The 15,010-nt window shown below is 40.7% G+C and overlaps 1 protein-coding gene across 1 annotated transcript in view; it reads right to left on the bottom strand.

The window, feature by feature from the left end:
* Positions 1–6,210: 6,210 nt before the first annotated feature.
* The window catches only part of LOC102386812 (phospholipid-transporting ATPase IB), a 222,214-nt gene continuing 213,414 nt past the window's right edge, over positions 6,211–15,010 (bottom strand). Inside the window, exon 13 of the mRNA XM_006017640.2 lies at positions 6,211–6,589. Within this exon, the coding sequence (XP_006017702.2) occupies positions 6,492–6,589 (98 nt within the window). The 3' untranslated portion in view covers positions 6,211–6,491. The remainder of the gene's footprint in view (positions 6,590–15,010) is intronic.

Raw genomic sequence — 15,010 nt, 5'->3', positions numbered from 1 at the left:
GGGGCTACTGGAACAAAAGGTGCTGGCTTGAGTATGTCAGTGGTGGTGAGCAGTGACATCTTTCTGTATTCCTGACCTGCACAATACTCAGTGCTGCTCTTCAGGGGACAGTAAAACTGACTCCATAGCCTCTAGAGCAGCTGTCTGCCCTTCTCAGGGGTAAGAATTATTGGAGGGGGTGGGGCAAAGAGAGGATGGAGAGACACGCTGTGGAAATTTTTTGAAGACAGGAAGGGAAGGACTCTCCTCCCTTGTCCTTTTCTCACTCCTGACAACTGCCAATGCTCTGCCAATTTCCTTCTTCTTCCCAGTCATTTGGATATGACTTACTGGCACCTCCAGACAGTCTGTCCAAGAGCACAATGAGCTACATTGCCTTGCCCAAGATTCAAGAACCTGCAGGTCATATTTGAGAGTTATACATGCTTCCAGGCAGGTTAAGGGCTTCACCAATCTTGCTAGTGGTTCTGTACATGGAAAGAGCTGTTCTCATCTCCTGTCTGTATTTTAAAATATAGATTGCATGTCTCTCCTATGCTCGGGGATTGAACTGGCTGGTGTCCTGTCAGCATTATGGCCCTTCTAAGATAAAACAGTGCTGCTGACTAACTGTCAGCAGAGAATTTCCTTAAGCTCTCACAGTAAAGGGCCTAGACTTTTGGAACAGGAGGGTATGAGTTCTCACCCTGCTGTAGCTATGAATTTCCAAGACTTAAGTACAGACAGTTTAAAAGCCCAAGGCTGAATTGATTCAATCTTAGCAGGTTAGTCTAAACTGCATAGATTGAACCAATACGCACATGAACAGACATTCACTTATGATTGTGGAAATGCAGCCACATTCCTGTAGTGGCCCAGGCCAGAAGCCAAGGGGTGCTAGAGGCATGCTAGTGTAGACAGCTTGGGCCAAGTCTAACCTGGCCACACTGCAAGGGGTTTACAGGGGAGATGTAAAGCATCCTTGGAAGCTGGGGAACTGTGAGGTACCTTGAATTTGGAGGGGATCTAGGACAGAAGTTCAAGAAACCAATTTAACCTAAATCAGTTCAGTCTGATACTACATCCATCCAGGTTTATCTTAAATCAGTTTTAGCCATTTTGAAGGCAGTTTGTGTATACAGAACTTCTGTTGTATTATGGATTTGAAACAGTTTCTGATCACCTATACCAGTTTGTGTGTAACTTCTGTCCCTAGCCAAAGTGCTCAGCACAAGTGGTATTGCAACAACTGTGAATCTACTAAAAGGCCACGGAATAGGTAAACTGGGCTTAGAGGCAGGATTTGAACTTCTACATACCCTAGCTGCTTAACTTTTTGCCTGTTTTAAGGGAGCATGTGAGGAATGGCTAGTAGGTACAGATGCAATTTGGCCAAGTGCTAAGCTTGTTAGCCCTGATCTAACAAAAGAGCTTCAGTACATACTGAACTTTAACCATATACCCACTGAATCCAGCTTAGTTTGAATCCTTAGTGCTGAGCACTGCATTCACCCCTCCCTGCTATACTAGGTGGAATTAGTTATATCCTAAAGGATCCTCATGTATTCTGGAAACACCTCCTGAAGAGCCTCAAGGAATTATAATCTGCATCTTCACACAGGGCACTAGCTCCAGGAAAGACCAAGACTTGCAGTTCTTGGGCCCAAGACCACAGAGTTTTGAAGTGGCTGTAATATAATAAGAGCTCACTACATAGCACAACTACTTGTCCTTCTCAACTCCTTACTTCTACCTACTTTCAAATTTGGGGCCTGGACTCTTGTACAGATAGCTGTTGAGAAAAAGTGAAGGAATCAAGCGCTGAAAAACAGAACCTTTCTGTCCTTGCAGTCATTTGGCAAGTATGTGACCCTTACCCTGGCTCTGTCCCATTTTTCTCATCATCTGATTTTGGCTCTTACACTGTACACAGTAATTCTTGCTAGTTAGGGATGGGGCAACACCCAGATTGGAACTGGCAATCCCTCTTTATTTGCACAGGCATTGCTCTTGCAAACCACTCTGCATCCTTGCTGGAATATTTTAATGGACATGAGGAGATGAAGGGCTCATCACATGCACACTGACTGAGTTTTAAAATACTGTTCCAGGATGTTGACCTTGCATAATGATTCAAAGGTAGGCTAAAGCATACTCTGTCTCAAAACTAGGAGAGAACTGCACAGGGTCCCTTGCCTGTACTGCCTATTTAGGCATCGCCAATTCAAGTCCCTGGGCATTTGGTATAGAAACAGGAGTACATTCTCCAGAGTTTAAAAATGAAATTAAAAGGATTATTATATACTGTATACCAGCACTAGGTATAAAGTCATGGCTGCTTGGAAACTATACAACAGAACATCACTAATTACTGTTGATGACTTGAGAAATTTAATACAATTTGTGAGACACTATTACTATTGATGAAATCAAACTGTAGAGAGATGGAAGGTATACACATCTCTTATGTCCCATTTCAGCCTTGGGCTGGCCCTCTATGAACAAAGAGAATGCATCACAATATGTACTGTTCACTTATTTTGTTCATCTTGGTTTAGCCTTCTTTATAGATCATCACTGATAGTTTCTTAGCAAACATGCTGGAGCACATGCTATAAAAATAACATAATATCAGGAGACTTCACTGCAGCATCTGCTATTAACTGTTGGCTAAGAGGTGGCAAGAGACTGTGCATTTCTGGCATGGATAAAAAGTGTGTGGTCTAGTGAAAAACAGATTAGTGAAGCTTGACTGTTATCTTTATTTATAGCCCATACCATTCATGTTAACTCCACACACATTTTTAAATACATTAGCAAGTTAGTTTGCCTTAGATACTTTTATTGGTTATTCACCATTTCTCCTTGACAAGTTATTACTGACTTCCCGTGCTAGCTCCCTACAGCAAGACCTGAAGCCCTGTCAAGGAAAAGAAAATGTCAACAGACTTCTCAGTACTGCTCAGCTCAAACCCAAGTTCACTGTTTTTAATTTGTTACTAGACATTTGTTAAAGAAACAGCACGTTCCAATCACCCATTCTAGTATATTATATTGATCCAAAGGGGCAAATCACGTGTACTTTTAACAGTAGATAATAGGCTTATCAGCTGTTCCCCAAAACCTTCCAGAAACCTGGCAGACTGGTCAACAGTGAGAGCTGCCGAAGAGCCCCTTTTCTGATGCACACTGAAGTGTTAATCCAGACTGTCAAACAGAAATCTGCAGTTTATTCTGCTCCAATACCCTGTCTAGTTGACAAAGTTTTCACAGTGTGGTTTGAAAGGTTGCTCCTGCTGGCACGTGTTTCAGTAAATGGATGTGGAATTTTGTTTATACAGAGCTGCTGTCCTTCTCTGTTTACTAATACATGCTGGAATACACCTAATCGTTCACAAAAACAAGAAACAAAAGCAGCCAGGATTCAGCATATCACGATAGATTCATGCTTGTAATGACTCCAAAGAACAAGAAGAATGCCAGGTCTTGACCTGGGTGGGTTTGACAGGATTAACCCAAAACCAGATTAAGGTCCTACAGTGCTGATAAAGTTTGACCTGCCAGTCCCCACATCACGTACTGTATAGCTGTGTGACAAGCCCCATGTGTAATTTCCATTGAGTTGACATCCAGCACATGTACCTCAGTTCAATTCGCCATTCACTTCGGGGAGGGTTTGTGTGACATGCACTGACCTCAATTTAGAGCTAGGTCAAAATGATCCAGTCTGTAGTCTGTACTAGTAAAATAAATCATACTGGTGACAGCTGCTCCTCCCCAACATCTCTCATTTGGCTGCATTCAACTTTGTTGCACTAAGCAAATAACCGAGAAGACTACAGACGCTGGCTTACTCTCTCTTCCCTTCACTGCGCGTGTTAAACTTGCCTTATTGTTTCATAGTGTTTAATGTACTTTCTAATATGCTTAAAAAAACCCCTCTGAAACTACTTAGATATCAATGTTTGGAATGCAGTTTAGAATACAAAGGCTGAACTGATCTCATTTTTGTCCCTGTAGGAAGTTAATTTTACTTAGTGGTGTGAGAAAAGGAAGAAACGGTTGTTCAAGCACAGACTTACCTCATCTATTTCTTAAGCAGGCCTGGTTTCCAAATAAAAGAAAATGTTTAAAGTGTTAGATCAGCACAAAAAGAGCCTAATACTCTGGAGATCAGGTTTTGTCTTTTGTTTGTTTATTCTTTCCCCCTAGTTCTCTCTCCTTTATACCTAATCCCTCTCCCAGACACATACACACAAGCTCTCTCTCTCACACACACACACACACACACACACAGGGCCCCTTGACATTCATGCCTGTGGCAAATTACTTGCAAGTTTTCCTTTTTGCATAATTCTCTCATTAGCACTGCAAACAAAGGGGTGATGACTTTTCCTTCCAACTCCAACCCAATCCAAGAAAAGAAATATTCCGCCTGGTGCTGTAGGATCAGAACACTTGCTGCTTAAGACAGAGGGAACTCCAAACCTTCAAGAAGGCACCAGGAATGGTACTGTTGTACTCCAGAGTTGGAGATCACTTAAGACCCTTCAGAAAGGCTAAACCAGCGTGCCAGGCTCATGCCTTTGTTTTACTTGACAAGCATAAATATTCATATTTGAATTGCTTTTTGATGCATTAAATCAATAAAAAGTTCTACATGATGGTCAATAGGGCAAAAACAGTGTTGGCTTTTTAAACACACACATATAGTACACACAAACTGAGAAACTTGGCTAAGCACAAGCTGCACAGCAATATTTACTTTATACTCTTCAAAAACGTGGTTTGGCAATTAAAATGAGCAGACCCTGTCTGGAAGACAGTGTTTGCTTTCTAAGGGCTCTATTCAGCTCTAATTTATGCCCCACTTTTTTCAAATTTTTGCATAATTCCAACATATGCGGTAGCAGGTCTGCCCCATTCAGCAAGTGAGTCAGTAAAACCAATGTTTCTTCCAATGTACAAGATTCAAAGTGTATTTTAGGAAACCTGTTGAATATGAAAATGGATCAGATCTCAGGAAGGGATCAGCCCACTTGACTAACCAAACAGCAGGTCTTCTCTTCAGCACAATGTCTAGTGATATTGTCACGTGAAAACTCTAGATAACACTGACTTGTGATACCATCTTTCACCCTGTAAGAAATAATGACAGAGGAGCTCTGGCAATGCCATGGGGTCAGATGTGCAAACAGAAAAAATGATCTTGGACAGTGTCTCCAAAGCACTAAGCAGACACATACTTCTCCAGCATCAGTAAGTCGTTGCTTGTTTGAGTTTCTAAGTTAATTCAACAGTTTTCAGGGAGAAGCGAGGGCATTTCTTGTTCTGCTGTTTTCATTGGGAGTTTTACCCTCTCTTGCCATGGAGGATTCTGTAATGCTTACTGATCTCTTGTACAACAGTTACTTCTTGTGAAGAAATTACCCACATCTTGGTATATGAAAAACCCAAATGTACTTGTCTCATCTCACACTGTTCACACTGGCTGAGTTCACACTGGCTCCAACAGCAGTAGATATAAAGGCACCAGCTTTTCAGATGTCAGAAAGGAGAACATGAGCAACAGCATAGGGAGACAATCTCCTATGAAACTCAAGTTCTTCTGCACTACACACTCACTGCTAGAGTTTGCCTTCTTGGGACAGAGCAACATGGAAGATACGCTGAGCATTTCAATGAGCTGTTCTGTTATACCCTTAAGCAGGAGAAATCCTATAGCCAAATCTGAAGTACAACCTGCAACATGGTTGGGAAGGGGTTCTATATTTTTTTGAGGTTCTCTGTGCAGAATTTCATGCAATCAACATACCTGCCCTGCCATGCAATCTGAGGGAGAGTTATAAATACTGTCCGCAGGAGGACGTATTTTTAAAAAGCTGACTGAGCCCTAACCTATCCATTGCCATATTGTGATACCCTGTTATGAATAAGTAGACAAAATAAGCATCATTAGCTTTACCAACATATAGTGTTACATATAGTGGTATTTCAGTGCAATGAAGGTTTATGCCAAATTTGTCCATTGAAAATTCCAATTGAATCAAGTAAACAGTCACCATTAGTGAGTAAGGTTTGCATGCAGCTGTGTGCACTTCATCTGTGTGTAACCAAACAGGAAATCTCAGTACCCCAATTCCAATTAAGCAAAGGCCAATTTCTCATGGAACATAAATTCTCTACTTTTCTCCCAGAACAATTTATACTGACATTTTAAATAGTGGTAAAACATGATGTTTTTAATTTCACACCTCACATAGCACAGTCAAATGCTTCATAACAACATAAACAAAAATTAGGCAGAGCATTGCGATTGAATCCAAACAACGAGTTCCCCACAATGTGTGCTCAAGGTTTGCTGGGGAATACATAAACTTGTTGGCTAAGGCCACAGAAATGATTTTCCGGTGTTTTGGCTGCTGCTGCCAACCTTAGTCAAGGATGTGTTAACAGTGGATGCACTGATCCGAATCTCATTATTCCCACCACCAATCAGGGAAAGACTTGTGTTATTCTATTCCATCTCTCTTTTTAGTTGTGTCATAGGATCGAACAACTTGCGACTGGGAAACAACTCCATGTTCTTCTTGAGAAAATGCATATCCATCTGAGAAAACAGAGAACAAAAATGCTTGGAATCAGATAAGGGCTCCAATCTGTTTTTAATCAATTAGACATTATTAAGATTACACTACTGGGACTGCAATTTAATTAGATACTTTGTGATTTCTCTCCTTCATTCCAGAGCACGGATGCATGAAAGGCAATTTGCCACTAGGTTTTTTGTCTTCCTCTCTCTCCAGAACAGCAAACTTGAACCACTCAGTAACATTCTTTATGGGAAAACCTAACTAATAAATGACATGATGAATAGGATGCTAGGTTCATTTCCAGATTACAGATTCTTTGCTAAAGATTCCCCAAACATTCAATTCAATTAATACAAATTTACTTTTCTGCTTGAATTTCCCACAACCTGAAAAATCAAGACCTTGTCAGATGCTAAATCTGAGAGCAGCTGGTGAGTAAAAGACTCCTGGGTGCTACAGGTAGAGGTGATGACCACTAGAAGATGGCAATCACAACAGAAAAATTAGAGCAGACCATGATTAGACGTCTTTGGTAACTGTACCTAGTACATTAGTAGTCATCTGAAACATCTAAGAATGGATTATAAGTGAATTTATACATAGACTTCCATAGTCTGGCAAATCCCATAGAGAAATGCTGATTCTGTCAGCCAAGCGATTATTATATCTTGAGTAGAGCAAGCTTTCATATTCTGGGGGAGTTTTCTTGATGCCTACGTATATTCTTTTGTCTAGCACAAAATGGACTTTCTATGGAGCCCTCAAAGATGACAAATTATCTGATTTTTCTGAAACTACCTTCTATGAAAATGACATTCTGGGCTCTGGCAATATGGCGAGAATGCAAAGTTTCTGGTATAACAAAATGAAAAGCCAACTGACTATTGCGAAATTTTGAATTATTTTTAAAGCAGTCTCGTCCCTGTGGAAAATTATGGAGGGGGACCTGCAGCACAGAGTAGCAGTCTCTTGTGAGAAATGGGCAGAGGTGATGGCAACTGAACTAACTGCATAATACAGCCAGGTACAAAATGCAGAGTGTACCCAATATCTGCATAGCCACATTCAGGCTCCATGCTAGGTCTTGTAGACATGTTTCCTTTTGCCTGAGAGAATCTGAGAGCTAAAGAATAAGACCCAAATGAGTAGAATGCAAGCGTCCAGGAGTCGGCCATGAAACAATCTTCAGAGGTCTGAAATCCCAGTTCCAAACTCAGCCTGAAAGATTAGGAAATGGAGCAGGAGTTTCAAATACTGTAATATGACCAGGAAGCTGATGAACACTTGGACTTGTGAATTGTCCTGTTAGCTTTTTCAGAGACCCTGCAACCTCTAAGGGAGTTTTGTTCCTAAACCAAGCCATGGGGGAAGTTTGGATGGAACAGTACAGGATGGCCCTTGTGACAGAATTCTGCTTCCTGTGGATATTCTTGTTGAGGTAGGATAGATATAGTTTGCTTGTGATGGACAAAAAGTTCCTTTCATTATGAAGACCCTAAAGAGCTCAATCCTTAGGTCTCTGAAGAATTTTGTGGCTTTGTGCCTCAATGTGACTTGTTTCAAAGCAGGGGACAGTAGTAGAGTTTGGGCAAGAGGAAGGAAAGCTCATCCCCCAAACAAACATTTTTAAGAGGCTCATCTCATGAGGGTTGGGACTCAAGGCTCCAAGATCTCCTTATGTCTTTAACTCAGTGGTTATAAAACTTTTTAGACTCAAAGGTACCCTTTGGAAAATACCAGCTCTTAGCTTTCACTCATTTTTTGAGCATGGAAGAAAAATAGAGCAAAGAACTCAGAAAGAATGCAACATGGCAGAATGTTTCTGACACTATGGATTCCTGTTTGAAATCTCTCTCTGCTTATCTTGTGAATCATGTGTACATGTTTGCATCCTAACAGCACTAATATTGCATGGAACCCTTAAAAGGATCTTGCAGCATCCTGGTTCACTATCACTACTTTGGCTACTTGGTATTTGCATATAACCTGTCTTATATAGGGTCTAAACCACTCACCTGGTAGGGTTCAGTCTGCAGTCTCCACTAATGGGAGATTTCTGGCATCTCTATCATCTAGGACTCTATTATCCTTTCCATTTTGGAGGAACCTTGACAATTACTATCCATAAAGCAACAGTGGGCATGTCTACACAAGATGCTATGGCGCAGTCATTGCTGCACATTTATTTAGTACTTGCATTAGCAAGTACTGCACATTTATTTAGTACTTACTAATGCAAGTACCAAATAAATGTGCAGTAATTGGAGTTACTGCACAGTAATGCTGATGAATGTCTTTTAGGTGATGCTACTGCATGGTAGTCTAATAATACTGTGCAGTAGAGTATTAACACTGTCTGTGCTGTGATGTGCTTCTGCACAGTATTTTTCACCTAGTGTGCAGTCAGGCTCTCCTGTTTTATTTGCTAGAGCAGTTCTACATAAGTGGGAAAATCCTAGCAGTGGTGTGTGCAGAACACTCCCATGCTGCAGAGGAAGGAGAAGCTGCTGGAAATTGATAGTCCAGGATTTTATTTTATTTGAAATTTCCTATTTATGGAATTCCAGGATCCGGTGCAACTCAGATCAGATATAACATGACTCACTCAAAACCATGCTTTATGTAACTTAAATAACAACTACATACTAAGGGAAAGAAGCCAGGCTTCACAAAGCTCAGCCTTTGTTAGGAAAGAATATCTTCTGGTACTCTGGGAGGTTGTTAATCAAAGGAAATATTGATTACACAGTGCACATGTAACAATAACAAGAACATGGGTAAGTAGACATCACAAGGTCCTTTATCAACACATAGATTTCTCATTGGCATGTCAGTCAATAGGACTTGTATGTGCAGACTATGAGAATGTTATGGAATAGATTAATAGAAAAGTAGAGCTGGAAAGGACCTCAGGAGGTCATCTAGTCCAGCTCTCTGCTCAAGGCTGAATCATCCTTATCTAAACCATCCTAGACAAGTGTTTGTCTACCTGTTCATAAATTCTTTGCAAACAACCCACTTGCACAACTACCAGGCACAATGCCCAGAACATCAGCAAAAATCCTAACTGGCCATAGGTACAGTAGGAAGATCAGGACACTGTCAATGCCCTGTCAGGGACAGGAATTAGCATAAAATATGCTCAAGAGACTCAAGGAAGAAATGATGTCTGCTGCCTCAGAGGAAGGCAAAACCCCTACAATCAATGCTAATCTGACTGTGGGGCAAAATTCCTTCCTGAACCCAAACATGGCAGTCATTCTGACCCTAAGCAGAGGAGCAACACCCTCTACCCAGGAACTTTTGTGTTTAAGTCCTAGCTGGAGTTACGGTCTCTGGTATGGTTGATGCAAGCACATTCTCTCAACACTTACCACCTAATTTTACTTTTATTACTCAGTACAAAATGCTAGTTTCACATTATGGAGTTCTGTAATCGTCAGGTTCAAGCTATTCAGGCAGCTGATTATGCCTTGCAGAATCTGAATGTGATTAAATGCCTGATTCTTCTGGAACTGCTTAGGGATACTGGATATTTCCACTATTTTCAGGCACCACCCAAAACAATGCAGGTTTCCATGTGCTCCTTACAATGGGACCTTTCGAGAGTTTGAACTTTTCCCCAACTCTGGCTTTTAAAACTACACCTATCATTTTGTACCAGGAACAAGGAACTCTTTGTTCAGACATTCTGCAGCACTTCAAGCAGAGAGAGTGTTTCTTTGGAATTTTCTGAGCAAAATCTAGTCACTACTGTGGCAGATGTAAGAACTACCACCCTCTGCCTCATGAGCCTTTCAATTATTTGAGACTTTAAGTAAGAGGGACTTTTAAATATCTGATGGCTTGGTTCATTTGTTAGGAAGAGGGTTCACATTCTAATCAAATATAAGGTTTCAAGGATCCTGGATATTATCAGTCAGCCTATTACATTTTAAAAGCATCTTGTTTGTTAGCTTTGATATTCTGCTATTAGCAGATCAAAATCTAGTCTCCCATTAGGTTTCTAGTTGAACAGTGTCTTTTTCTGTGCACTCAACCAATTAGTTTGTCCTATACAATGCTGGATTAGAGAAGCAAAGCCCCGTACTCAGCATTTAAGACCCACACCTGCAAGGAGCAACATGTTAGCAAACAAGTCCACTCCAGAGTTCCTTGTAGAATCAGGGCCTGAGGAAGCCCAGAGTGACCTGTTTATTCCAGGAAATCCATTAAAGGAACGACTTGGTGCAGCATCACCTATTTAAGGGATTTACTTTAGAGACCAACTTTCCGTCCACTCAACAGCTAAGTTCAGATCACATGGGATGCCTGAGCTAATGATTCACAGATCTGTTTGGCCAAAGGCTGGGGGAAGAGTGGTTCTCAGTGGAAGTCCCTCAACCCCACAGCTTGCTTCTACCCGTGTCCACCCATGGCTCAACATAGCTCAGGGAGCATTGTAAAGCCTCTTTCTAATATGTTATGATTATGTATATACAAAACATTATGTAATAATATAACCTAAATTATGATGCTGTTGCAGTGATGTTTGTTTTAGAAAATAAACACATTTAAAGTGACTGTTTAATGATTTTCTATTTTATGTGGAATCTGTACTTTAGAGAATAAAATATCAGTAATTACTGAGGTACCTGACAAGATAAAATATTAAAAGCAAAATATACTTAGTATAGCTTTATTGAGCTACAGTCTGTCACCCATCTCAGGTTGAAAAGTTTGGTTAGGTAAACCTCTCAAGAAAAAACGTTGAGGAAGTGTGTCAGTATTGTGCTCATTTACTTACAGCTAGTGCAATGTGTGTTTTTTTTTCTTATCTGTCTTTTTAACTGATATTCTTTACTCAACTTCTTGATTTGGCCACACTTGGAAAATGAGCAGTGTTGTTTGAAAGCATGTTAACTAGCACACTTTAATGAGCCCATCTAAAAACACAACTTACTGTGCTGGACCTGACAAATAAAAAGGATGCAAATTATGGTATGTGGCCAAGCCACTGTCCTGCCAGAAACTAAACTCATCCCATTCAGGAAGTAAGGGGCTGGATATAACATCATCAGCTAAGGTAATCATCCTACTAGTGGCCCTTTTAAAAAAAAAAAATTCACTATAGATCTTTATGTGAAATTATCTTTATTCACTATAGATCTTTATATGAATTATCTTTATTCACTATAGAAATTATCTTTATTCACTATAGATCTTTATGTGAAATTACTAATATTTGTTTAAAAAAAAAATCACTAAATTTGGTTAAAAATGTGGAAGTCTTGATACCTGATGAGAGGAGGTAACAGGCTTAAAAAAAGATAATGAGTAATAACCTGATAGTTTTTCAGATCAAAATGTACCAAAAAGAAAGTGATAGGAAGGCAGTGCCTTTAGGACAGAATATATGGTAGAATTAGGGCCACCAGGATGAACACATTATTCTTATTTATTATTTTCCAACTCTTATGCTGTGAAACCAGTGAGAGATGACAGGTACTATTTCTCTGTTGATTAATAAGGTGTGAAATGCACTCTTCTTGTTAAGACTTACTCTTTGCTGTTACCTTATGCTGTCAAAGGAACAGAGGATTTCCTTTGCCAGCATAGGAAATGTGGGCCAGGGTCTGTAAACCTTATTCAGGCCCAGCTCCTCCTGATTTCAGTGGGAGTTCTGCTGGAGAAAAGCTAAAGGAGAGTGGGACTTAGCCCTATTTTTAAGTATGTGCAAGGTCAAATCACAGCCAACTGCTGACAGGAGGCAGGAAAGAGGCGTTTTGAATGGTGAGAACTAATATGGTGGAGAGATCAGATGGCATAATCCCCAGGTCTCCAAGGGTGGAGGGGAAAACAGTTCACTGGATTCTCTGAGCATGTGTGGAGCACCACCTCCATAACACTAGTCCCAAATGTTACAGGGAATGTGAGGAGCTGTGGGTCCCTGGTATTGAGGGGAATGGCTTAGTGTTGATGAATAGAGGAGAGTTGCTTTTTTGTACCCACTGAGTCCCCCAAGAAGGATGTTGCTGGTAACCGGACAAAATGGAACTGCTTGGCACTAGCACTGAAGTGACAAGATGGTGGAGTCAGCTGAGAGTCAGAGGAGACAGGAGACAGCGTGCGTAGAGGCTCAGGAGACAGCACCATTATCAACATATTCCCTTGGGCCCAGGAGTTTTAGGAAACAAACTGCTCCTTCCAAAGGACAACCCTCCCACTCAAGGGCAAGATGTGGAAGAACCTTGTGGCCTTCCCTGTTCAGAGAGTTGCATCTACTGGGCGATCTGACCTTTAATTAGAAGGAACTGATGCTTTTTCCAATGGCTGGGGGTTTTCAGAGTAGATGGGAATGGAAAATCCATCTGTAGATGTTACGGTGAGATCACTGGCACTGATTTCACACAGGTGTCTCAGACAGGAACTGCACCAGATCCTAGAGGGTAGTGATGTAATCACCCTCTACTCATTTCCATTGAAATGCTTTGTATTGCAGCAACGTTCAGCACATGGGCTTGACAAAAGCATAAAACTTTCCGTACTACAAGCCTCAAGTCAGTGAAATCCTAACTGGTATTTGCATCAAAAGCTCAGTGGAAAACCTTTGTTCATTTTCATAAATCTTTCTAAAAGTCACGTTGGGCAGAAAGGAATGTGGTGACTCTTGACAATACAGATTCTGGTTCAAACTACTGAACTTTTCTAGAATTTCTTCCAATAAGCCCAATTCATCAACACAAAATCAAGGCCAGAGACCAAGAAAACTAGCCATCAGGGTCTGAAATTCCTAAGTGTCCTTCCCTTGCCCTTAGGAACCATTAGGAGTAGCGCAGAAATCATTGCTGGTGTATGCATTATTCTAGTACTTATGTCATTCTAATATGCCTTAGAATCAAAGTGTGTTTTGATGCAAATCTTAGAGCAAATATTTTTTTACTTTTTTGTCAAAAGAATAAACAAAATATAACAGTGATTCGGGGGGTTACTTTACAACTTCTGCGGGGAGACTGTACCTGTTTTCTCTCTCCAAATTAAAGGGCACTAGACTTGTTATTTCTGTCACCGAACTTTGTTATTTTAAATACAAGCATCACAGCTCTAGTTGGAGTCACACGGTCGAGGTTTAGAAGAGGCTGCAACCTTAGGGTGGGAATTCGAAGCCCAGTGAAATCACATGAATAGCTCTAGACTAAAAATACTGAGTGCAAGGAAAGTGTGATTTAAGTTATCTGCCTACCATGACAAAGCTACTGCCCTATTCATCAACTGCTACCTTTGAAGATTTGAGGTATTTAGCCAACATTTGTACAATTTAAAGCTGTGAAAATAGCACATAAGGTTCCTGGATTTCACATGGTCCTAGACACAGAGTAGCTGGACGACATTTGGAAACAATGTTTGACAATGGATGACAAGTTTTAGAGACTCATGGATCTGCCACAAAAGCCACTTTAAGTTTTAACAACTTCACCATGAAAATTTATACTCATGTGAAAAACAGAAGTATGATTGTGACTTGTTCTGACTGGACAGACTCATTTAATACTTAATCATAGGTATTTAAAGGGAGTTGCTTAAGCAAATTAAATTTTATTTTGATATCTATTTCTTCTTTCTCAAAGTTTATCAACATACTCCTAACATAGCGATGCATTCTATGCAGTATAAGCACCTAGATCAGGTCTGACAGGGAAGGCGCAGGCACCACTTCACTATGTGGTGAGCATGGCAGTAGGTTTGCCTCAGATACTAAAAAAAACCCAACCATTTTAACATGCTCATTCTGCCAAAACCCTCCTCTGAAAATGCTACCAAAAGTGGTTTATCTGAAAAGGAGAGATGAAAGCAGCACCCCTTTTCCCTCCAAACAAATAGGTGTTTCCTGGAAGGATCGCAGAGTCCAAGTGGCTGGAGAGAAGGGAGAAAATGACTTCTCCTTTCTCAGGCCATGGAATGGTAATGGAGCTAGAGCTGCTCTGCAGAAGTCACCGAAGGCTCAAGGCTGCTCAAGCCCCTCGAGCTAGTATACTGCTGCCCCCATGGAGGAGACAGAGCACAGTGGATCTGCAGATTATCCTGCCCTGTCCTGCATCCTTTTTGAGATGCAGGGATGCTGCATGTGACTCTTGCATGGGACTCTCAAATACTTTCTCCATTTCTGTAGAAAACCCACCCCAGCTTTATATAACAAGGTCCTGCTGAGCTGGTGTGGTTCTGCTGAAGAAAAGAGTGCAGAGGGCAAATGAGATCTGTCCCCACCAAACCTGCTGAAATTTTAAAGTGAACAATCTCACCCTCAAAAATCACCTCATGACAGAAGGCTGATATGGAGCAAAATGCAAAGTGCTTTGCCCTACAAGTTAAGAGGACTATGCCTATTAATAAAATGAGCATGTTGTTGGCCAATAATTTACCCATGAAAGATATTTCACTTTACCACTAGCAAATTCAAT

The sequence above is a fragment of the Alligator sinensis genome, unplaced genomic scaffold, assembly GCF_000455745.1.
Source record: "Alligator sinensis unplaced genomic scaffold, ASM45574v1 scaffold777_1, whole genome shotgun sequence".
Lineage (NCBI taxonomy): Eukaryota > Metazoa > Chordata > Crocodylia > Alligatoridae > Alligator > Alligator sinensis.
Note: the sequence above shows the minus strand (reverse complement) of the source record. Positions and strands in the feature narration are given on the sequence as shown.